The sequence below is a fragment of the Populus trichocarpa genome, chromosome 17 (genome assembly GCF_000002775.5).
Source record: "Populus trichocarpa isolate Nisqually-1 chromosome 17, P.trichocarpa_v4.1, whole genome shotgun sequence".
Lineage (NCBI taxonomy): Eukaryota > Viridiplantae > Streptophyta > Magnoliopsida > Malpighiales > Salicaceae > Populus > Populus trichocarpa.
In genome coordinates, this window is record NC_037301.2 from 11,422,150 (window position 1) to 11,448,548 (window position 26,399).

At 34.7% G+C, this 26,399-nt stretch overlaps 2 protein-coding genes across 7 annotated transcripts in view; both read left to right on the forward strand.

Annotated features, from left to right (window-relative positions):
• Positions 1-1,720, forward strand: part of LOC18109303 (TMV resistance protein N) — a 34,836-nt gene extending 33,116 nt beyond the window's left edge. For all 6 annotated transcript variants that reach the window (XM_052448436.1, XM_052448435.1, XM_052448437.1 and 3 more), the window contains 2 exons: positions 294-733; positions 1,166-1,720. In XM_052448436.1, the coding sequence (XP_052304396.1) occupies positions 294-733; positions 1,166-1,209 (484 nt within the window). In that variant the 3' untranslated portion in view covers positions 1,210-1,720. The remainder of the gene's footprint in view (positions 1-293; positions 734-1,165) is intronic.
• Positions 1,721-22,321: 20,601 nt separating this feature from the next.
• On the forward strand, positions 22,322-24,375 carry LOC112325705 (uncharacterized). Its single transcript, XM_024592595.2, has 5 exons — positions 22,322-22,429; positions 22,712-22,898; positions 23,222-23,463; positions 23,700-23,958; positions 24,335-24,375. Exons 1-5 carry the CDS (start codon positions 22,322-22,324, stop codon positions 24,373-24,375), a joined length of 837 nt encoding a protein of 278 aa, XP_024448363.2.
• The last annotated feature ends 2,024 nt before the right edge of the window (positions 24,376-26,399 follow it).

Below are 26,399 nucleotides of genomic sequence, written 5' to 3' on the forward strand. Positions count from 1 at the left end.
AAGTAAATGAAACTGGGAATACTGAAATATAAGAACTGAATGTTAACAAAGTTAGAAAAATAATTTCTCCTGTTAGGAAAAGAAATAAAATTTAAAATAAAATATTGAAAAAAGATGAGCTCTACTACTACATGTCACTAGTTAAAGAAAGTACACATTATTTGGATTTGCTCTTCTCAAATCACTACTTAATATAATACATCATGTTGGAAGCATTCTAGGTCTTGAATTCATATTAATGTCTGGTGGTCATTCTTTTGGTGTTGCTAACAAGGTTTGGCCATTGAAATTAGGTTACACCTGACTGATGCGGAGCTTATGCTTTACTTGAAGAGGAAGATATGTGAGAATAGTTTTAAGTTTGATACTATTCCCGATGTTGATGTTTACAAGTGGGATCCTGAGGAGTTACCTGAGCTATCCCCATTGGAGAATCGGCAATGGTACTTCTTCGGTCCAAGGTATAGGAGATATCCCAGAACTGGAGCAAGGTTAAATAGGGCAACCAAACAGGGGTATTGGAAACCTGCAGGGAGAGTTCGCAATATTGTGTGCAATTCTCGAAAAGTTGGAGTTAAAAAGACCTTGGTTTTCTATAGAGGCCGTGCACCAAGAGGAGAGCGAACTGATTGGGAGATGCAAGAGTATACTTTGAATGAAAAAGAACTCAAGGGATGCACAAATGTGCAGGATTGTTATGCGCTTTACAAGCTTTATAAAAATAAAAAGAGAGGTAATGTTCCAGGTATCATATTTCAGTATAACAAGCATTAGTGATTTTCAAGAAAAATTAAAAATCAATTAAACAAAAAAAAAATTAAACTGGAAAAACTAAATCGAGGAAAAAACCAAATCAATTAATTAGAAAATAAAAAATTTTTCGGTTCAATTTAGTTTTGGTTTTAAAACTCTAGAAGCTTTTGAAAAGAAAAATTAACATTAATCATTCATGCACTTTTGACCAAATTTTTCTTTTGCTTTTTATTTTGTGCCACTGAGATGACTTTTTTTGCTCTTTTGTGTGAATTGAAATTAGATTAGATGTTTATATAATTGTTTCATCTCTTTAATTAGGTAGTTTTTTTTTTCTATTTTGTTTTGTAGGTTTTTTTTTTCTTTGATTATCCTTACTGTTAATATGAAATTATCCCTTTATTTTTTGCAGTTGTCAAGATATTCGGTATCCAAGTTTACCATGTACCGAATTGAATTGGTTTGATTCAAACTGGTTTTCAGTTCATTTTGGCTCGTTTTCTCAAGAAATTATTGTTTCTGGTTGATTTTTTAGATCTAAACTGTACCGATCCAGACAATGAACACCCCTAATAATCGTCTTAGCTTTAACTTCAACCAGCCAGCAACCTCAAAATTGCAATCACATCAGGCGCATGGCGTTGCATCCGCATTCACCCCCTGACTATGAACTTGATTTCCAGGAAATTCATCTCTTTGGTCCACAGCCTATTTTCTCCGAGACCATGCAACCTATTGAAAACTTGCAGTTTGGTGGTGGCGGATTCAGTGAGATGGACCGATGGTATGAGACCATGTTTCTGCGTGACAATATAGAGCCAGCTGATCAGGAAGTAGTTTTGTGTTTCTGTGAGACAATATGTTTAAAATTATTATTTTTTTTATATTTTTAAATCTTTTGATATACTTATGTCAAAAAAAATAATTATTTTACTGTATTTTTAAGAAAAAACATTTGAAAAAACAATTAGTATTCCACTCATACACACTCCCTAGTCAAAGGTTTGAGATGGAATATTGGCAATGGGAGAGGAATTAGTGTTTGTGATCAGAACATCAAAGTTGGTTGTTTGTGATAGGATATTGAAGTTTGAGAATATTCTAAACTTAATTAAATATGGATTTCTATATATTTTTTGGTTCGGTTAAAAGGGTGGTCGCTAAGTTTTTTTTTAATTTAGTGAAAAATTTATAATATTTAATATAAGAGCTTTATAGTTATTTTTTTAAAAATTATCAATTGAAGTTTGAGAATATTCTAAACTTAATTAAATATGGATTTCTATATATTTTTTGGTTCAGTTAAAAGGGTGGTCGCTAAGTTTTTTTTTTAATTTAGTGAAAAATTTATAATATTTAATATAAGTGCTTTATAGTTATTATTTTAAAAATAATGATAATTTTATAAATAATTAGATTTTTTTTGTAGATTTTTTTTGGGTGCATTAGTGAGGACATAAAGTGTTATCATAAACTATAATTTCTGACAAAATAAAAAACAAATTAAAATAAATCATAAAGTTTAATTCATAATCAATCCAATGTTGAATTTAAAATTGAAAGATGAAATTGAAAAAAAATACAAATAAAAAAAAACCCTGAGTCAACTAAACTTGCAACACGAGTCATACAATTAAAATAACCATATAAAAAGAAAACATTAATAAATTATAAAGCTTAATTTTTTAAAAGTCAAATATTAAAAGATTAAAAAAATATACAAATTTTTTTTTAAAAAAATACCATTGCAAATTTTAACTTGGTAAGATTTTATGTTAATACTTAATATTACTATATTAGATGAGCCCAGCTCACCACAAGCCTAATAGGGTAAGGAGCACATCATGCGAGCAGGGTTCTTGTATAATAATTTATGGGTAACAAATGTTGTGTCCAATATTCCTATAATACGACGAGGTTTAATTTAAAGATAACTACAGTATTGAGAGAAGCTCTGCCTTCTCTCTACCCTCTCCTCCACCTGTGGCCACTTTTTCAGATATTCAAACAAACACAACATCCCATGGATCAACAAACAACCAAAACTCCCTTTCCAGTAGCCACCTTGACCCAAAAAAACAACCACCTCCTATACGCAAGCGCAATGTTCCTAGTCCAAAAACCCAGAATAACCACTCCTTTAACATTTCAGTGCCACAAATTTACTTTGAAGGGTTCCTAATATGGGCTGATTACCATCACCTAAAGGCTTCTTTTAACAAGTTATGCTCTGTACTCAAGCTCTATGTATTCAAGCGTGTCAACAAATCAGGAAGTCTTTTCGGTTTTGCCACAATACGTCAAACTTTTCTGATAATGTTTTGCTAGAGAGCGTGAATGATATTTGGTTTGAATGTCATAGACTAAAGGCTAATTTCGCTAAACACTCTAAAAAGATTCCAAGAGAGAACAAAGCTCCAGCCAGATCAAAACCCAAAACAGCTATAAGAGTGTCTATTAGTGAAAGGGATGTAAGAAGTGCCTGTATCTTTTGGACCAGAGGATTACTTTGAAAACCTCTCCCTTGATGAAGAGGATTATGCTTGGCTAAAGAGATGTCTTCTTGGAAAAGTCAAAAAAGGATCCTATTACTCTGCTATACGATTTGGACTGCTCCAATATGATATAGATTTTGCTGGACTGCGCTTTCTTGAGGCATCTCAGGTCCTTATAATTTTTTATACCAGAGACATGTTCATGGAATCATGGAGGAAGAATAATGAATGCTTGGATGTAGTTTTTGAGGAAGTACGCCCTTGGGCTGAGACTGACACGACTTTGAATCAGATGGCTTGGATAACAATAACAAATCTACCCATTATAGGGTGGAATTGCAGATGCCTCCCGAAGATTTTAGAAAGAACTGGCCAGATGATAGGTTATGATAAAACTACTCTCAAGCATTTTGAACTATCACAGTCACGGATCCTCATTGGTACACAACTGGACAAGGTGAATAAGGTGATTGTTTTGCAACTCAATAATCAAATATATCAGGTTAAGATAGAGGAGATGGACCCTTTACATTACCCAATTGCTAGCTCTATTTCATACACCATGGATGACTTTCAGACATCCCTAGAGCAAGGGGATGGGGATGATGAGGAAGACTCGGTTGATGTGGCCGATGATGTAGACATAGATGAGGACAGAGCAGGTGTGTTTCAATCAGTCGCAAGGACTCTTGGGGACGGCTAGGGGTGAGTAAAAAAACCAAAAAACCGATTAAACCAAGATAATTGGAAAAAAAAATAACCAAAAAATCAAACCGTGAAAAAAACCGATTAGAAAAATTAAAAAACAATTCGGTTCAGTTCGGTTTCGGTTTTAAAAGGCTAAAACGGAATAAACCGAACCGAACCGAACCGGTTCAAATAGAAATAAAAAAAACCGGTACTATAAATAACTTCCAAACCTATCTACAGTTCAACTTTTTATTCTCTTCTTCTAACCTAGCAAACCCAGCCCCCCCCTCTATTTTCTCCCATCTACAGATCAAATCTTCATCTCTATTCTCTCCCATCTATAGATCTACTTTGTAGTTTCTTGATTCTTCTTCTAACCCTAACAAACCCAGCCGCCACCCCCCTCTCTTGTTCAATCTCTCGATCAAATCTTCATCTCTTCCATTTACAGATCTACTTTTTAGTTTCTTTTTCCAACCCTAGCAAACCCAGTTGCCACCCCCCTCCCTCTTGTTCAATCTCTCGATCAAATCTTCATCTCTCCCATCTACAGATCTACTTTTTAGTTTCGAGTTCTTTGTCTCTCCAAGTTGGATGAGAAATTTGATGCTGCATATTCTCTTTTCGAAATTGTTTTTTCTTCTTTTTCTTTTTTTTTTAGTTTTTATCAGTTTATATTAACCTATTTTGTTAAACTTTGTCGCACGTCAAAAAATCAGCGCGGCATCGGCTGGCGATTTTTTCTGTTGTTATGCGTTTTGCTTGATTTGATTGGTTCGTTTGAGTCGCCACCTAGTAATTTATTGAATGCTACTAGGAAACCGGATGTACTGGTCTTGTCAGAGATTCACGGGTAAGGGACTGGTTGTGGTTAGGGAAGGTATTAGCACCCCTAACGCACCCTACCTGAGGTAAGCTGCTTCGTGACTTTGATGTGTTAAAGAAGTTTTAATAATTGTCTTTTCATCGGATATTAGAAATACAACTTACATGTAAGTTAATAATTCTTGACCGTGATCCGATCAAAATATTAAATTCTTCTTTAATCTTTACAATTTTATCTTAAATAAAAATAAAACATCCATAAAACAAATATAAACACACCCATACACTTTCACTATATTTTCTTTTTCTTTTCTTTTGTTGTTACATTCACAATACCAATTATACAAATTCAAAAAATAACTAAACAAAAATTACATTAAACAATTTAAAATTAGCCTCAAAACAATCTGGAATTACAGGGATTGCCATCTGCCACCCGGAACAGTGTCAAGGAAGTTTTCTGGGCGCAGGAACAGTGGCGGCGTGTCCTTCCACGCGCCACCGTCGCTGGCGGCGCGTGGGTTCACGCGCAGCCGGCCGAAACTGGCTTCTTCTCCTCTTCTCTTCTGCAACGCCGGTGACCTGCAAAACAACAAAGAAACACAACAACACAGGCAGTTGATCTTAGTTTTTATTTCAGATTTATTCTTCTCGGGTCTTTTAGATCTGCTCCGGGTCAGCTGCTATGGTTCATCTTCCTCTCTTCTGCTTCGGCGTACTGGTAGCAAGGAGCGCTGGAGGTTGTCGACCGGTGGGGAAGGAGATCGGCTGCTGCTGCTGGTGGCCGGTCTGTGGGCTCTGTTGAAAGCCGGCTGGAGAAGGAGGATCTGTCGTGGCTGTGGTTGCTGCTGCCGCTGCTGGGGCTGTTCGGCGGCTGAGGAAGGAAAAACCTGCTGGCTGAAGCGGGAGCCGTGGGTCTGAGGAGATGGGGAACGGCCCTGCCCGTCCTCTGGTCGATGGAGATGAGGCTGTCCTGTGATGCTGCTTGTGGTCGGTTGATGGAGGGAGAGAGCTGGTCTGTCGGCTGACAGAGGAGACGATGAAGGCTGTTGGAAGCAGTGAACTGGGTCTGCTGCCGGCCGAAGGAGATGATGAAGAAAATGGGTTTGTCTTGGCTAGCAGCTGGGGGGAGAATGGAAAAGGAGAGTTGCGGTGGCTGCTGGTGAAGGAAGGGCTACTGCTGGCCGGTGAGGGAAGAAGAAGATGCTGGAACCGGCTGGAGAGGGAGAAGGAAAATGAAGGCTTGTGCAGGAAAGGGACTCCGGCTGGAAGAGGAAAACCAAAAACGTGGGGGCCCGGCTCTCTTCAACAGGGAAAAGGAGGCTTCGGCTGAGGGGAGGCTGCTCTGTAGGAGGTTGATGTGGGTTGTGTGCTGTAATGGCCAGCTTGACAGTGTGTGAGGAAGGGAGACAGAGAGGGACCGGCGGTGTGGTAGAAGGAAGAAAGGATGGCGCCGGGGGAGAAGTCTGGCTGCTGAGGGGAAGAAGAAAATCAAAAACAGGGGGGCCGGCGGCTTCTTCTTTTTGGGGTTAGAGATAGGTTTAGGTTTAGGTTGTTTTTTTGTATTTTTTCTTATGTTTCTAAAATTGACCCCCCCTTCACAAAATCAGTATAGCATGATATTTATAGGAAAAGTTTTGCTAGGTTTTCAAACTAGTCCCTCAACCTTTCCTTTCTTCTCTTTTCCTCTTTTTTTTTTTGTAAATTTTGGTTTTTCTTATTTTTTTGTATTTTTGAAAGCGAGCAATATCAACGTCGACTCAATGAAGAAAATCAATGATTTTAAAAATAACGCGTTAAAAGTTGAACACGTTCCAAATGTCTTTGAAAATTTAAATTCTTTTGAGACGATGCTAAAAATGCTAAAAACGATGCAAATGTATTAAAAATGTATTTTTTTGGATTTTCAATGTTTTTCGCTATTTTTGGATTTTTTCTGAAAATTTATCAAAACATGGGTCAAAAATTGGGTAGCAACAAACTTTTCAGGTGAACTATTCAAGAGAACCAGATGGAGTTTTAATGTCCATGCTTGCGCGCCTCAATAGTTGGTTTTTTTCTCTACAGTTTCTTCTCACTTGGTTTATGAGAAAATATAAGCAATAAAATGTTAAAGGCATATGATTTAGTTAACAATAATATTAAAATAGCAGCATTTTTTCTTTTATTTTGTTTTTGTGGGTGCTGGGATAGAGACAGTTGATACGTTTTATTTCAATTTCAAGGAACTCCTGCAGATTTTATTTTTTTAGTTTTATTAGAGGCATTGTTTTCTTGGTTAAGCCTATTGTTTTCAAGGTCTTAATCATTTTCCATGTTATTTGCTGTATAATTTTATTTTGGATTTTGATTAGAGTTGTTAGGTGCAAATTAAAAGATATTTCTCCTGTCATTTGAGATGAATTCTAGTAAAGAAAAGTTAAACAATGAATATATGTTTTTTATGTCAATTACAAGCCTTTTAAATGACCCCATCAAAAGTCACAGAAAAGCCCAAAAAAGACCAAAAAAGACCAAAAAAATTAAACCGGTTTTTTCCGTTTTTCCCTTCAATTAACCGAACCAAACTGAATCAAAACTGGTTGGTTTGAATTGGTTTCGATTTTCATTTAAAAAAAAAGAAATTTGGTTTGGTTATTTTTTTAGATGAAAACCGGATCGAACTGAAAATGCTTACCCCTTGAAACGACAACAACGGGTTGGAAAAATCAGATCTGGCAAAGGATGGAGACAACCTATCACCTCTTGATGAAAGCTCTCTTGTCATATTTAATACTCTTCATCTTGATGTGGTGCCGGATCAACATGTTGCCTTACCTTCAGAGAGATTTCCAGAAATTACAGCATATATACTTTCTAATTCTGACAGCAGCTATATAAAATGCAATACCATTCCCAATTCTCTTACCCTACATATGGACGGGGCACTCCTATTTTGAGAGAAGATGTTAGAAGCCCTGCAGCTGCCTTGGGCCTTGACTCCTTTGTGTTGGCCTAGATTGAAAATCCAGTTTATAGTCAAAATCTTCATTCTCACGTGGACAGTGGATCTCAAAGCCCATCTGACGTCCTTTCTATTTCATCCGGATCAAACTATGATGTGACCCTTCAATCAACATATGATCCTTAAGCCTTGGTAATTCTAGAACCTCAGCACATGAATCATTGTGTTATTTTACACCCTGAAGCAAACACAAAAGAGAGTGTCACTGTTTTATCTGCCAAAAGAAGAATGAAGTTGCGACGTACAAAGCTGATTACAGCTGACGGGAGTTTGAATGAAACAGTTAACAAGAGTGAAATGGATACTGAGGACTCAAAAATTCAGATGTAAGAAACGTTTTGAGCTTGATATTATTCGCGATGTTGATGTATACAAGTGGGATCCTGAGGAGTTACCTGAGCTATCCCCATTGGAGAGCGACTGGCGATGGTACTTCTTCGGTCCAAGGGATAGGAGATATCCCAGTACTGGAGCAAGGTTAAATAGGGCAACCAAACAGGGTTGTTGGATTAAAGATACAGGGAGAGATCGCAGTATTGTGTACAATTCTCGAAAAGTTGGAGTTAAAAAGAGCTTGGTTTTCTATAGAGGTCGTGCACCAAGAGGAGAGCGAACTGATTGGGAGATGCAGGAGTATACTTTCATATTCAAGTTTCAATGGTGCCTTCTGTAGAAGTTTAATCTTGTGTTATGTACTGTAGACTGCATGACTCTTTCACAATAACGCTCTCACATTTCTCATCACTGTGCAGAACGTGTATAGGCTGTTGAAACTTTACATCATAATCACTTGCCCTTTTATTTTAAGCTGATTTAATACATTTGGCCAAATCTAATTATCTTCGATCCCCACTGAAACCCTTACCTGGATGTGGATCCTGATTTCATACATGACTCCATTTCCAACTGTGTGCATTATTTGTCCACAAATAGTAAACTTTAATTTCTAATTGTCAATATTATGAGTGTACTAAAGTTGATGTGCACCAAGAGGAGAGCGAACTGATTGGAAGATGCAGGAGTATACTTTGAATGAAGAGAACTCAGGGGACGGGCAAATGTGCATGATTTTTATGCCCTTTACAAGCTTTGCGAAAAAAGGTCAAATGGATTTCATGGAAATTGATCTCGGTCCACAGCCTAATTTCTCCGAGACGGTGTGACGTGGGACACAAATCCCAGCTAAATTATTTTAATTGTAATAGTTATTTAATTGTTAATTTTCTTTAGGATTTTTTAGTTTTATTTAATTAGGCATGTGGTTTCCTTGGAAATTAGTAATAATTCTAGAGTTTTTTTTTTCTTATTAGGTTTTTTTTGGACTTTCCAAAATCACCAATCGTCCTACTGCTCTCCTTAGTGAACTTGTATCTTTAAAACTTGTGAATTGAATAATGTCTCGGCATCATCTGCTAGTCACAACCGAGCTCTCTCCTGCTGTTTATCATGCATACTAAAAGTGGTAAGAGTCATTGTCTTCTGTTATGAATTGACCAAGGGTATGAGGGTTTCGGTGAGAGTTTTGACCTTTTGATATTTTTTAGAAATGGATTGACCACCTTTCTTGAGAGTGGTTAGTTAAAGACGGAGAGTGAGTGACAAGCCTTTGCTGAAGTGAGTTCCATAAGGTATAAGGGGAATCAATGCCAACAATAGCAGGGATGAAATATTCATGAAGAGTTGAGATGCGGGTGTCGAGGATGAGTTGATCAATAGCTTGAAGATAAGCTAGATTGGGATAGAATCCAGAAGAGTTTTCAGAGGTTGAGGGAAATATTGTGGTAAGAGGAGGAATGTGACCTTCAACATAATCTAGATAAGGAGTGGCACATAAATAAGGAATGAGAAAGGTTTTTCATTAGAGATCTTTGGTAAGTTCATTTTTAGAAAGATTGTGGACGGGAGCAGAGGTTGTAGAATTAAAGGAAGACATTGGAAGAAGATAAGACCAGTTTTGCTCTAACACCATAAAAGAGTTTCAACATTTTTGGAAATTGCTTTGATGTCTTTTGGATGCATGAAGTATTATTATTTATAGATTAGTTTGTGACATCTATGATCTGTACATGGAATACATTTTGAAATTTAAATTATACGGCTGTGTACATTATCTTCGGTTTTAAAGGTCATCTTCTACATATTTGAATGTGTTGTCATCTACATGATATTCGACTAGTTTGAAAGTTGATTGAGCAGATTGTTTCTATTTGTGGACAATCTACATATTTGGATGTGTGCTTGGTTTTTGGATGCAGTTGTTGCTTTGCTTTCTGCAAAATTGGTTGTTAATTAAGTAGATGATTGTGACTTAATTGATTGTGTAAACCCTCTGGTAAATAAAAATTCAATAACATTACCGAGTAACAGTAATAAGTTTGTAAAAGAAATAAATAGTAAAAAAAACAAAATAAATATATTTGAGATAAGAAAATGGTATTGAAATTTGAGTAAACTAATTGATATGATTTGTACAATAATAAAGAAAATTTAGATTTTTAACGAAAAATCAAAAACCGACTAGTTTTACGTTGTAGCATGTAACTTTCAATTTGATTATCAGATTAAGTTGAAATTTTGCGTGGAGTCTTCAAATTTTATTTTTTTTACTTAGGTTAAAGTTTCAAAAATTTTGGCGTTCAACAAGATTTTTTTTATATAGATAAAAAAACAAATAGCACAAATAAGTGTCTAAAAATATTTTTGGGGACTAAATTGAAAACTTGCCTAAAACAACTCTCCTTATAAGCTGCCATCAGTACAAGAAAAAAAGAGGGAGTGTGCAAGCAGCTGAGAGAAGAAAATAGAAAAAAGAGAGGGCTTTTGTCATTTTTCATGAAAATTGCTTTAAAAAAAAATGTGTGTGGTATGAAGAGTGTTAAATTATTAAAGAGAGGATTTGATGTATTAAGGAGTTTAAGAGTTAAAGTGTGCTCTTAGAGAAGGAAGAATTGAGCTTAGAGGGAAGTGTGGAGGAGAGCTTGATTCAATTTGTTTTGACTTTTGATTCTTCATTTTTTAAGGGTAAGAAAACTCTCTTCCATGATGATCCATTATGTTGCTTTTTATGTTTTTTTATTGGATTGAGCTTAGAGGAAATTGATTCTTCATTTCTTAAGGGTTCTTGATGCGATGATGGTTTGAATATATAGATTTATGTTGATTATATGTTTGTTAAGGGAATAAATACTTATTGGGCTTGTCATTAATTAGGTTAATATATATATATATATATATATATATATATATATTAACCAACTTGGTCATATAGCCATGCGGGGGATGAGTGGAAAAAACAAACATAGCTTCCAGTAAAAACTGTGGTTCTGATATGGTTTAGAAATCCTCGAGTTGTAAGCAAGCATGTAAACTCTGGTTTGACAGATTTGGAGAAACTCTCCTTAGTTTTATTAATGAAGGTGACTCAGTATATATAGTCACACAACCTATTACAGAAAACGATCAATGTGATTCTCATGCGAATCACATGTTACTACCTCTAAACAGAAAGATAACGGAATAACAGAAATGCAACAGAAAACTGAAATGAAACTAATTGTAAATGCCACTAACTAATTAACAGACTTATTGTAACAATCACTCCCCTGAACTGAAGATACTGTCCAGTTTCTGTCTTCAGTTCACATGTGAGTCTTCACACACGCCCATCATCATACGCAGCCTTTCAAACACAACCCTTGTCAATGGTTTGGTCATGATATCTGCCAATTGCTCTTGAGTATGACAGTGAAGCAAAGTCACTACTCCATCTCGAGTTAAATCACGAAGGAAGTGGAAGCGAACATCAATATGCTTGCTCCTACCATGCATGACAGGATTTTTTGAGAGTTTAATAGTGGAACTATTATCACAATAAATGATTGTAGTTCCATCAGATATGTGATCCAGCTTTTCCAATACCCTTTTTAACCACACAGCCTGACAAGCACAAGACGCCGCTGCAATAAATTCTGCTTCAGTAGTGGAAAGGGTAACGATGGGTTGCTTCTTCGATGACCAAGATACAGCCCCTGAACTTAGCATAAACAAGAATCCCGACGTGCTCTTTCTATCTTCCAAATCTCCTGCATAATCGCTATCAGTATAGGCAAGAAGTTCTTTATGGCCATTTTGTTTATAAAAAATACCATACGAAATAGTCCCTTTGATGTAGCGAAGGACCCTCTTCACGGCTCCAAGGTGTAACTCTGTGGGATGAGCCAAATGCCTACTGAGTAAACTAACCACAAACATAATATCAGGCCTGGTTGATGTAAAATACATCAAACAACCTACCATTTGCATGTAGTGAGTATTATTTACTGCCATGCCCGTCGGGTCTGTAATCAACTTAACACCTGGAACAATAGGATTGTGGACAGCATTGCATTCAGCCATGTTAAAACGTTCCAATACCTCTTGAGCATACTTCTTCTGACAAACAAAAATACCATCAGCTCTTTGCACCACTTCCAAGCCCAGAAAATATCTCATCCTTCCCAAATCTGTCATGTCGAACTCCTTCATCATGGAGAGTTTAAATGAACTGAATAATGCTTCATCATTTCCAGTGAAAATGAGATCATCGACATATAGACATACGAGCAACAATGAAGTGCCCTGAGATTTCTTGATGAACAAGGTGTGTTCATACGGACATTTCTCAAATCCTTCTTTGAGAAAATAAGCTTCAATTCGACTGTACCATGCCCGTGGGGCCTGTTTTAATCCATACAAGGCTCTTCGTAACCGATATACCTTGTGTTCTGCACCCTTCATAACATACCCAGGGGGTTGCTCAACATATACTTCTTCATTTAATTCACCATGAAGAAACGCGGATTTTACATCTAGCTGAAATAGGCTCCACCCCTTCTGCGCAGCTAGAGCAAGAACAATCCGAATGGTATCCATACTAGCCACAGGAGCAAAAACCTCCGTATAATCCACCCCATGTTTTTGCGTGTATCCTTTAGCTACAAGACGAGCCTTGAATTTATCCACTTCTCCGTGTTCATTCAATTTTGTCTTGTATATCCATTTTACCCCAACTACCGTTGCACCATTAGGAAGATCAGTGAGGTCCCACGTTTTGTTTTTCCTAATTGCTTCAATTTCGGAATCCATAGCACTCCTCCATTTGCTAATGCCAATTGCATCTTTAAAGGACAGAGGATCTGCATCAACAAGCAATGCAAGATTGCCTTGATAATCTTCATCCGAAAAACCTTCACCACTGTCAAAATCACGCAGCCAAACTGATGGGTGTCGAGCACGTTTTATGGCAACACTGGACCCCTCAGCTCCATGGGAATGGTCAATATTCCCATTAATTTCATCAGCTCCTCTATGGATCAAATTTCCATCACCATCAATCTCGGCAGTAGCTGCTGCATGTGTAGAATTACCATTTGAATTTTCCAATTGATCCAATCCTCCAGTTGCATCAGTTCTATCAATCTCAGAATTGCTTGTGTGCTCGGCAATTTCAACATCTTGATCATTATTTGGCAGCTCTTCATCCAAATCTCCCCATTCAATGGATGCTTGAATTGCATCCATATACTCTGCACTCCATGGCCAGCTTTCTTCTTCTTTAAAAACAACATCCCGACTTACAATGATCCTTTGAGTTTCTGGATCATATAGGCGATATGCCTTGGCCCCTTCACTTACTCCCAACAACACACACTTCAAGCTTTTATCATCCAATTTGGTCCTCTTGTTGTCTGGAATATGGGCATACGAGACACACCCAAATACCCTAAAGTGAGCAACTGATGGTTTTGTGCCACTCCATGCCTCCTCTGGTGTCTTATTTCGGACTGCAAATGTGGGGCTCCTGTTAAGAACATGCACTGCCCAATTCACTGCCTCGGTTGGGGACTTTTCTGCTGTTGAGAAGGCTTCGAACCATGTTCATAATTGTCTGATTTTTTCTCTCTGCCACCCCATTTTGTTGGGGTGTGTAGGCTGCAGTGAGTTGACGTTTAATCCCATGCAGTTCACAAAACTCAGCAAATTCCTTTGATGTGAACTCCCCACCTCTGTCAGTTCGCAGCCCTTTGATGCTGATTCCAGTCTCCTTTTCAACTCTTGTTTTGAAGAGCTTGAATTGCTTAAATGCTTCTGACTTGTCTGTCAAAAAGAACACCCAAAGCTTCCTGCTAAAATCATCAATGACAGTGAATAGATACCTTTTGTGGCTGTTGGAGATGGGAGAAATCGGGCCACACAAGTCTGCATGAAGAAGTTCCAGTGGCTGTGATGCTCTCCATGTTGTTGTTCTTGGAAATGAATTTCGATGGTGCTTTCCCAGTATGCAGTCTTCACATATCATGTTTGAGTATTTCGATTGGGGTAGTCCATGAACCATGCCCTTTTGCAGTAGAGTTTGAAGACCACCAAAGCTTAAATGCCCATATCTACAATGCCAAAGGTACTCCAAATTCTGTGCAGGAGTTATGAAGCAGTGATGATCTGGAAACTGAATCTTTGCAATAACAATGAACATTCTGTTCATGGTCATCTCAGTCTCAATAATGAGTCCTCTGTCAGGGTGGAAAACTTTGCATTTGTTGTTTTTAAACAAGATTGCTAGCCCCTTTTCCTGAAGTTGCCCAATGCTGAGCAAATTGTTCTTTAAATCAGGAATATAGAACACTTCTGAGATCACTTGGGAGCTGTTATTGACTTGGAGATGAATCCTCCCCTTTCCCAACACATCAATACTGGAGTTGTCACCAAGCTTGACTGATCTGTGGAAGTTTTCGTCCAATTCTAGGAAGAAATTCTTGTGCCCGGACATGTGGTTGCTACACCCCGAATCCAAGAACCAAGCTGTTTCATCGTGTGCTTTCTCAATATGAGCCATGAGCAACATTTGCATTGTGTTCTTGGTGATTTTGATCTCATCAAAATCCAGTTTAGCCCCCTCAATGTTGTTCTTCCCTTCATTCAATTCTGTGGAAATTTCGACACCCTCCAGTTTGTGAACCGGTCGACCGCTTGGAAGACAACACTGAGCCGGTCGACCGCTTGGTTCTGTCTCATCTGGAATTTCCAGAAATTCCTTCTCATCTGCAATTTCCAGATTTGGTGTGTTGCTGTGCAATTTCGATGCATTTTCACACTCCCCTTCATCTGCATAACTCATCTCAACTGCACCATTTCCTTCATCACAACTCATCTCAACTGCACAATTTCCTTCATCTGCACAATTTTCAACAATTTCATAACTCTTCCCATCTGCACATTTTTCTTCAAAACAATGTGCATCTGTGGGCATGTGATCAGTATTTTCCAGTAAAGAGTAAAAAAAATCTATCTCTTTTGCATCATCAACACATGCCATAAGTAACATGAGTTCATTCTCATCCATGAAATGCCTTGATTTCATTATCTCTTCATCTTCAATGCAAGCCATGAGTAACAGTGGTTCATCTGTTTCAGCATAGTAAGCCTGCGATTGTGACTGTGATCCTCTATTTCTGCTCTTTCTTGGGCATTCATATTGGAAATGACCAAGATTGTGGCAATAATAGCATTCCACAACAGACTTGTCAAAGCCTTGCCTTCCACCAAAGCTCTGCCTCCCACTGTTGCGACCTCTTCCTCTCAAGTAGCTGCTGCTACGACCAGTTTTTACTTGATTATAGTCATGAGTGGTTTTCAATGCTTGATCCTCCACAACATGACTGTGCATCCTCTGCTCATGAACTACTAAACTACTTTGTAACTCATCAATGGACATTGTGTACAAATCCTTGGACTCCTCAATCGAGCACACAACGTAATCAAATTTCGAAATCATAGAACACAGGGTTTTTTCAATAACAGTGATTTCTTTCATTTCTTCTCCAAGGAATCGCAGCTTATTAGTAATTGTAAGTGTACGGGAAAAGTAATCAGAGACATTCTCACCATCCTTCATGTGTAGAATCTCAAATTCTTTGCGCAAAGCTTGCAGCTGTGCACGTTTAACCCGTGTGTTACCTTGAAATTTTTTCTTCATAGAATCCCAGATTCCTTTAGACGTTTCTTTGTCCAGTATAGTTTCCAGAATTGAGCGATCAATTGCCTGGAATAGGTAATTTTTAGCTCGCAAATCCTTTAGTCGTTGATCTGCTAAGGTTTTCTGTTGTTCACTCGTGAGATTTCCTTCATCTGCTGCTGCAGCAATTCCAGATTCCACTACCTGCCAGTATTCCTTGGATCGAAGGAAGTTCTCCATCAACATGCTCCAATGATCATAATGTCCCACAAATCTAGGGATTGATGGTTGAACAAAATTGCTTTCACTTGCCATTTAAGCACAGGTTATGCAGAGAAAGAAAATTTGACAAAGAAGCTCTGATACCAAATGTAAACTCTGGTTTGACAGATTTGGAGAAACTCTCCTTAGTTTTATTAATGAAGGTGACTCAGTATATATAGTCACACAGCCTATTACAGAAAACGATCAATGTGATTCTCATGCGAATCACATGTTACTACCTCTAAACAGAAAGATAACGGAATAACAGAAATGCAACAGAAAACTGAAATGAAACTAATTGTAAATGCCACTAACTAATTAACAGACTTATTGTAACAAAGCAAAAGACTGGTAAAGGATTCAGTTGAATGGAAGAATAAGCTCGTGGGTTAAGAAAATGGGAATTTAAATTTCTTTTTTATTCTAGGCATCGCTTTGTAAATAAAATCTTTTTATTTATGTATCCATTTTATATATATAAATCTCTTATTTCAGTGATGATATCAAAGTTCTCTTTTATGCATGGTTTTATTTACATATATTTTCTTAGAATTGATATTAAATTTAAACAATAAAACCAATGTGTGTTCTGTTTTTGGGAACCAACGTTAAAATATTTATTTTTTAATTGAAAAAAAATTAAAAAAATATTAGTATAATTAACAGTAATAAAAAAATAGAATTAAACACATAATAAATGATAATTTTTTTCTCCTGGAGTCTTCGTCTATGCTATCTAATTATGGGTAGAAAGTGTCGGGAGATGAGTGGCTGGGATTCATTAATGAATAGCGGCCTTAATTATGAGAGTACAATTTTTACCTAGCGGCGTTAAGAATTTTCATTATTGGACGGAGAACCATTTTTATTATTATTAAGAAATACTTTAAAAGATGTGGGGAAAGCACTGTAGCTTTCCCCATTATTTCCCCCTTATTAATATATTATATTATATTATTCTATTCTATTAATATATTATATTAGCTGTCTTTTTTTTTTTTAATTTTTTTTTCTTCTAATGAATTTTTTTTTTATTTAGTTTGTTAATGTTAAATTTTTTTATTTAGTTATCAGATTTTCATAACACTTTCATAACACGGTTCTCGGGTTTGATGGGTTACCTAGTTTGACAAGTTAACCTGAAATTTTTTTTCTTTTTAATTAATTTTTTTCATTTAGTTTAGTTTGTTAATGTTAAATTTCTTTCTATTTAATTATCAGACTTTCATAACACGTATTCCGGGCTTGACGGGTTAACTTGGTTTGACGGGTTAACCCAGTTAATCTGGGTAAACCCGTCAATTTTTTTTTTCTATTTAGTTATCAAACTTTCATGACGCGGATCCCATGTTTGAAGGGTTAACCCAGTTAATTCAGATTTTTTTTCTTTTTCTTCATTAGTTTTTTCTTCCTATTGGTATTTTTTCTTTATTTTTTTCTTTTTTATTAATCTATTTAGTTATCACACTTTTATTACACGACCTTATAGCCAGACCCACATCCAATGCTCTTGGGTCCGGTGTTGCAGCCACACTCACTTAAACTTAAGTCATGTAAGTTTAATATTATTATTAATATTATAAATATTACTCTTGGGTCAAGCGTTGCAGCTAGACCCAAGGCTTTCGGGTATATTTTTGCAGAAAGACCTAACACTCTTAGATCTTAGCATTTTTTGATATTTTTTATACATGAAAAAAAATTAACCCGTGGCGTATGCCTTTGGTTTTTTTTCCTTTTTAAGCCTTTTACTGTGGACTGCACAGTGCAGTCCACAGTGAAAAAACTTATGCCTTTAGTTTTTTTTTTTCCTATAGTTTCTTAATATTAAATTTTTTTCTTCATTAGTTTAGCCCAGTTGATTCAATTTTTTTTTCTTTTTCTTCATTAGTTTTTTTTCTTCCTGTAGGTTTTTTTTCTCTTTGCTTTTTCCTTTTTAATTAATCTTTTTCTTTAATTTAGTTCATTAATATTAAATATTTTTTCTATTTAGTTATCACACTTTCATGACACGGATCCCAGGTTTGACGGGTTAAACTTGATTTGGCGGGTTAACCCAGTTGATTCAGATTTTTTTTCTTTTTCCTCATTAGTTTTTTTCTTCTGATTTCATCTTTTAATATTGCATGCAGTCAACAGTGAAAAGGCTGATGCCTTTAGTTTTTTTTAATTTTTTTCTTTTTATGCCTTTCACTGTGGACTGCACAGTGCAGTCCACGGTGAAAAGGCTGATGCCTTTTTTTTTCTTTTTAATTAATTTTTTTTATTTTGTTTGTTGATATTAAATGTTTTTCTATTTAGTTATCAAACTTTCATGACACGGATCTTAAGTTTAACGAGTTACCCAGTTAATTTAGATTTTTTTTCTTTTTCTTCATTACTTTTTTTCTTCTTATAAGTTTTTTTTCTGTTATTTTTTCTTTTGAATTAATATTTTTTTATTTAATTTAGTTCATTAATATGAAATGTTTTTCTATTTAGTTATTGGTTGATGCCTTTTTTTTTATTTAGTTATCTTAGGTTTGGCTAATTAAAGAAAAAAAAATTTCTTTTTGCTTTTTTGCCGTTTTTATGTCTTTGACTGTGGACTGCACAGTGCAGTCCACAGTGAAAAAGCTGATGTCTTTTGTTCGTTTTAGTTTTTTTCCTTTTTAATGAATTTTTTTCATTTAATTTAATTTGTTAATGTTCAATTTTTTTTATTTAGTTATCAAACTTTCATGACACGGATTCCAGGTTTGATGGGTTAGCCCAATTAATTATGGGTAACCCATCAATTTTTTTTTCTATTTAGTTATTAAACTTTCACGACGCGAATCCAAGGTTTGACGGGTTAACCTGCTTTGAAGGGTTAACCCAGTTCATTTAGATTTTTGTTCTTTTTCTTCATTAATTTTTTAAAGAAAAACTTATGGATTACTACAATGTTTCCCTACATGGCTTTTTTTATGAATTTTTTCTTCTTCTTTTTTTCCAAAATAGTCTTTGTTGATTTTGCTTCGTAGTTTTTTCTTTAAAACACTATGGATTGTTATAATATTTCCCCACATTGTTTTTGTTTCACTACAGTGTTCCCCCACATGTTTTTTTTTAAATTATCTTTGTCGAATTGTTTTTTTAATATTGAGCTGGTTGAGAATTCAGCTTTAATTTTCCCCACATATTTTTTTCCTATTTGTTTTTTCATTTTTTTATTGCTTTTTTTTTCCAAAATTGTCTTCTTCTTTTTTTGTGTTTTTTTTAGAATTGTTTTATTTTATTTTATTTTTTTTTAATATCGAGTTGGTTGAGAATTTAGCTTTGTAGGTTTTTCTTTAAAACACTGTGGATTGCTACAGTGTTTCCCCACATGGTTTTTTTTTCTTTTTTTATGATTGTTTTTTGTTTTTTTTGCAGAATAGTCTTTGTCGATTCTATTTTTTATATTAAGCTGGTTGAGAATTTAGCTTCGTGATTTTTTTCTTAAAAACACTGTGGATTGCTACAGTGTTCCCCCACATGATTTTTTTTATGATTTTTTTCAATATTATCTTTATCGATTTTATTATTTTTAATATTGAGCTGGTTGAGAATTACAACCGTAGATTTCCTCATGAAACACTATAGATTGCTACAGTGTTTCCATGCATGTTTTTTTTTCCCTTTCGGTTTTTTTATGATTTTTTTTCAAAATTTTCTTTGTTTATTTAATTTTTTAAATATTAATCTGATTGAGAATTTAGCTTTGTAGCTTTTTCCTTGAAAACATTGTGGATTGCAACAGTTTTTCAACATATAATTTTCCAAGGTTATTGGGTCTGGTATTGCAGCCAAACTCACTTAAACTTGGGTCATGCAAGTTTAATATTATTATTAATATTATAAATATTATTCTTAGTTCACGCGTTTTATTTTCTGAATATCACCATATTTGAATGGCAAAACGACTTTCATGACACTCCTTCCTGTAAGACAAACTCATTAAACTCTTAATCAATTTTTGTCGAGATTCATCTGAGGAAATATTTCTAAGGGACTCCAAGGGATCAAGATTCTCTCCATCTAGGCTACTTCCCATAGATGCCAGCTTTCCTCTCTCACCCTTAGGGACAAGGTTGTTAAAATCGCGATTCAACTCGTAAAATCATATGTTTTTACGAGTTAATGTAGGCTTTACGTGCTAAATCGTCTATAAAACTCGGAATCGGGTAAAATCGGGTCAAAATCGGGTAAAATCTTTAAAATCAGGTAAAATCGTGTAAAATCACGATTTTACACCCGATTGAAAGAGTTTGCCCGCAAGAAATAAAGATGCAATTCAGCTGCCAGGTGTCGACTGCCTATTGGCTTTACCAGATTAAAAGCAATTCACATTTCACTGAAACAATCAGTCTTCTCTCTTCTCTTCAGATTCACCGTTCACATTCAAAAATCAAAGAATCAGAACATAAAAAATCCCTAAAATCGAAATCCTCAGCCACTCAGTCTCTTAATCTCTTTCTCTCAGCCAACAATCAACCACCGTCCACCTCCACAACAGCCCTCACCCCTCATCTTTTTTATTTTTCCACCATCAACGACGTCCTTTTCAGCAGCCACCGTGAGAACCAGAGTCGACACAACAACAACGACGTCTCTCCATTCTTCACCAAGTAAGTTACTTTGTTTTTCTTGTTTCATCTCCTATAAAAATTCACTGATTCTCTCTTCTCCGTTGATAACTACCTGCGTCTCTTTTTCCCTGTCGTTTCTTACTTTGATGTTAATATTCACTGGTACTTCTTTGATTGAATTTGCAGGCTTCAACCTTGACTGCAATATTGATCTGCATCTGCTCAGCCTCGGTGCTCACTGCTCGGAACAGAGGTAAGCTTTTTAGTTTTTTACCATATCTGTTTCTTTACAGTTTAATGATGTTAATTGTTAAAGATTAATATTTTGATTCAAAGTTTCTGTGACTCTGCTAGTCTGTCTAATGTCTATTGTTGAGAGTTTGCTTGTGAATTTTAGATTCAAATTTAATCGTGCATGTGTGTGACTCTGTTTTAGATTCAATGCTGCATTGTTGCTGCTGCTGAGTTGTGAATTGTGATTTTGTGATGAATGGATTTATAGTAGAAATAGGTGTTGCCATTCCACGTGTTAGAGAGTATAGATTGTAATATAAAACTATTTGTAAACATCACCGAGCTTATAAAACAATTGTTGAGATCTTATTCAACTTTGATTTTATGTATTAAATATTTTAAAGCTTGATTTCGATTATATATATGAATTCTAAGTCAATTCAATACTTCTCTCTGAATATATGATCTTTTCTTTAATGCTTTATAATTGCTTTCATTTATTTATTGTTTACTTGGTATTACATTATTCAATGTGATTCATGTGAATTTATAAGAAAGATGCTATAAATGCATAATTCAGTATATTGTTCTTGCATTATGTATTCTGTTCAATCAATTAGTATTCTGCTGCTGCATTGCTTATGCTGCTGAGTGTGTACTAAAATCAAGTTTGTAACCTATTATAAAATGTTTGGATTGATTACAGGGCTGATTTAAATTGATTCTTGAATTGTTGAACTTATGGCATCTAGAAAAAATTCTTCTGGTAATAGGCTTGATGTGGGATGGCAACATGGGATAGATATTGATAAGAATTCTAGAAAAGTTCAGTGCAAGTATTGTCAAAAAATCATTAGTGGAGGTATTTTTTGTTTTAAACAGCATTTGGCTTGCACTCGTAAGGATGTTGAGCCATGTCAACAAGTACCAGAAAATGTTAAGCAAATGATTTTAGGTGTTTTGGTGAAAAATCTAGAAGCAACTGAAAAGAAAAGAAAGGCCCTTCAATATAATGTAAATGAGGATGATGATGATGAAATAAAAGAAATTAGCTCCAAGGACAAAGGAAAGAGAGTAGCTAGTGGGAGTGAAAGTACACAAACAACCCTAAATCAATTGCTAAAAAAGGATATTAGAGAAGAAGCATGTCGACAAATTGCAAGGTTTTTTTACACTAGTGCAATTCCATTTAATTGTGTAAAAAACCCTGAGTTTCTTAAAGCACTTGAATTGGTTGCAAAGCATGGGCCAAGTTTCAAGCCTCCATCCTACTATGATATTAGAGAGAAGTATTTGAAGCAAGAAGTGGATCAAACAATGAATTTTCTTGAGGAGTACAAGCTAGAATGGAAAAAAACTAGTTGTTCAATAATGTATGATGGATGGACGGATAAAAAAAGACGTTGTATTTGTAACTTTTTGGTTAATAGTCCTAAAGGAACGATTTTTTTTGTCATCAGTGCATACTTCTAATATGTCCAAGACTGCTGATAAGGTATTTGAGATGTTAGATGCCATTGTGGAGAGGATTGGGGAGGAAAATGTTGTCCAAGTAGTCACCGATAATGCTGCAAATTATAAGGTAGCGGGACAATTATTAATGGAAAAAAGAAAGAGTTTGTTTTGGACACCATGTGCTGCCCATTGTATTGACTTGATATTAGAGGATTTTGAGAAGAAGTTAGAGGTTCATCAAGTAACTATTGCTAAAGGGAGGAGAATCACCTCATATATTTATTCAAGAACTATTCTTTTTTCCATGCTAAGGCACTTTACGAAAGGAAGGGATTTGATTAGGCCTGCTGCCACTCGGTTTGCTACTGCATATTTGACTCTGGGATGTTTGAATGATCATAAAATGCAGTTGATGACCATGTTTACTTCTAAACAGTGGAGTTCATGTAGGTTTGCAAGAATAGAAGAAGGGAAACGAATTCAAAATTATGTTTTGGACAGCAGGTTTTGGCATGATGTTACTATATGTATTAAGGCAGCATTTCCTCTAATTAAAGTTCTTCGATTAGTTGATTCTGATGAGAAACCAGCTATGGGTTTTATATATAAAGCAATGGATGAAGCAAAATAGAAGATACAAGTGAATTTTGGTTATGTGAAAAAAAAGGTATATATCTTGCTAATTTTTATTTCAAATGTTGTCATTTATTAATATGAATGTCATATATAAAGTAATGATATTTTTATTGTTTTTTTTTATATAGTTATATACCTATATGGAATATTGTTGATGCAAGATGGGAACTTCAACTCCACAGACCCTTACATGCAGCAGCTTATTATTTGAATCCTCATTATCATTATAATCCCAATTTTAAGGTTAATGCCAACATTAAAATTGAATTATATCAATGCTTAGAAAGGATGGCACCTAATGCAAATAAAATGTGCAAAATTGACTTGCAACTTGAATCATTCAAGGATGCAAAAGGGTTGTTTGACATTGAGGCTGCCAAGACAGCTAGAGATAAAAAAACTCCAGCTCAATGGTGGGATTCTTATGGGGATGAATGTCCAGAATTACAAAGGCTTGCAATCCGAGTTCTAAGCTTGACTTGTACATCATCTGGATGTGAGCGTAATTGGAGTGCATTTGAAATGGTAAGTTTTTTTTATTTTTTTATTTTAAATGTTGAAATATTTGATAAAAATCATATCAATTTGAATTGTTTATTTAGGTTCATACAAAACGAAGAAATCATTTGCACCAGAGAAAAATGAATGACTTGGTATTTGTAATGTGCAATTTGAAATTGAATAATAATCAAGTCAAAAAGCAAGCTGATGATTTTGATGTAGAAGATGATCTTTCATCTGATGATGATTGGATAACCGAGGGAGAAAAACATTCAAACATTGATTTGCTTGGTGCTATTGATAGTGCAACACGAAGACAAAATGGTAATGAAGATGAAAGTGATGAAGAAGAAATTCCTAATGATGCTGAAATGGAGAGTCATGGTACTGAAGATGATTTGGAGATTCAAATTGATGATATTGGTGTTGGTACTAGTAGCAGCACTAATGCTCATAATATTGGTGTTGATACTAGTAGTGACACTAATAATCCTCTTAATGCTAATGATATTGATGAATGTCTGAGGAATAATGAGGAAGATGAAGGCAATGAAGCTGGTTTTAGTTTACATGACACACCAGCAGATTATTTGTTTTAAATTTGTTAATTATTAGCTAATGAAAAGTTATTTAAATTATGTATGAATTTTTATTTGAACCATGTATTTTAAGGTGCTTGAACTATGTATGGATTTTTATTTGAAGCATGTATTTTAAGGTGCTTGAACTATCATGTATTTTAAGGTGCTATGAATTTTTATTTGAAGCATGAATTTTTTTTAATGTATTTTAAAATTCCTTACGATTTACGATTTTACGATCCGTTTTTACAATCCGAGTTTGTTTAGTACTTTCCGTGCCGTGTCAAAATCATGATTTTAACAACCTTGTTCAGGGACATTGCCTAAACTAGCCCACAAGAGCATTTCTAAGTAACACAAACAACTCACATTTTCATTACCCATATAAGATACGTGTCTAGGGGACGTGTGAAGAATCCACACTCTTCCCTTACCCTAGGGCTTACAAAGTTAAAACTCTAGATATAGAGCATTTATAAGTGGTAAAACTATTTAGAAAGCCAACTTGGTGATATTGCTTTTTAAATAGTGTAAATAAAATATTTTTTTATATATATGCACTCCAATTAAAAAAAAAACATTTTAAAAAGCTAATTGTATTTTAATATATTTGATATTAATACAACTATTATTTAATTTTAATGAACTAATACAACTCCAATCAAAACTCCGCTTTTACATAAAGATTTATTAAACAAACTTTTGGCTCTTTTGACTGACATATAAGAATAGCTCTCCAACATAAAAATGTTATTTTGGCTCTCCAATAGAGCTCTCCAAGGTTGTCAATTCCGTTCCGTTTCGTCTGAAATGGCCGAAACATTCCATACCAATTCAAAAAACGGAACAAAACGGAACAAATTTCATCTCATTTTAAATCTCGGTCCGTTCCGGATTTTTCGGCTAAATTCCACCCGGAACGTTCCGGTTTCATTCCACATGTTCCGTTCCGTTCTTGAAAAGTCATTGAATCAAATTGAACCTTGTTCAATTTAATTAATTAAACCACCCAATTATAAAAAAACTCTTTTTCATTACTATTTTCAATAACAATGATATTAATAATAATATTGAAAATTATTATTATTATTTTCATTAACAATGATATTAATTTTTTAAAATTAGATTTATCACTAATATATATGGTTTATATTCATGTTGTTTTTTTCATGTTTATACTTTGTAGGAATTTGAGCAAAACAAGGGATGCTTTAGATTCCATTAGCCTTGATAACATTGACCTAACTTTATATTTAAAATATTTGTGTTAAAACATTTTACTTTCATAAGATTTTGATATTTTGTTTAAGTTGAATTACTTTAAGTTAAAGATCTATTTAATCCTGACTATTTAGAAATATTTTAAATTTTAAAATTATATTTGTTTGGCATTGTGTTTGTATTGTATAATTTATAATTAATTTATCTTGAATTTGAATTATGTTTATTGAATATATATATATATATATATATATATATATATATTCAATAAACAGTTTTACCGACGGAATTTTTCCATCGGTGTAAGACACATATTCCATCGGTAATTATATTACCGACGGAATCAAAGACGGAAATGATCCGTCGGTGAATAGTTCGTCGGTAATGTTTTGTCCGTCGGTAAATCCGTTGGTAACATAATTACCGACGGATTTACTGACGGAACATACGCGTCGGTAATAATTTTTTTATTACCAACGGAATTACCGACAGATTTACCGATGGAATTTCCGTCGGTAATTCCGTCGGTAATTATTGAAAAACATTTAAAAAAAATTCATTTTATAAAATTATAAAATAATTAAATTAACATAAATTAACACTGTATAAATAAATCTACTAAAAATTGATCTCATATGAAAAACAAATCTCACAACAACATTTATACAATTATTAAGAACAAAAACAATTAAAAATAAAATAATAAACAAATATAGTGAAAAAAATCATGAAAAAAGAAGAAAAAAGAAAAATCTTACCTTAATGTAGTTGCAAGTGAAGCTAAGGAGAGAAAAAAAATTTCATTAAGCATATTAATTAAAAAAAAAACTAAGAGGATAAAAGAAGAAAGAAGAAGAAGACATACCCAAGCATTGAGGAAAAGAGAAGGAGATGAGGAGAGAAAAGAAGAGAAAGAAATAGATAAGAAATGATGTTTTTTACATAAAGTAAAGAAGAAGAAGAAGACATACCTTAATGATGTTTTTTACATATAGTGAAGAAGAAGAAGAAGAAGAAGAAGAACAAGAAGTAGAAGAACAAGAAGAAGTAGAAGAACAAGAAGAAACGGCTCTGTCTCTTGTGAAATAAAGGCATTCAGGCTTTTTATTGGGACGATTTACCGACGGATAATTAAATATTAATATTTTTTAATTATTC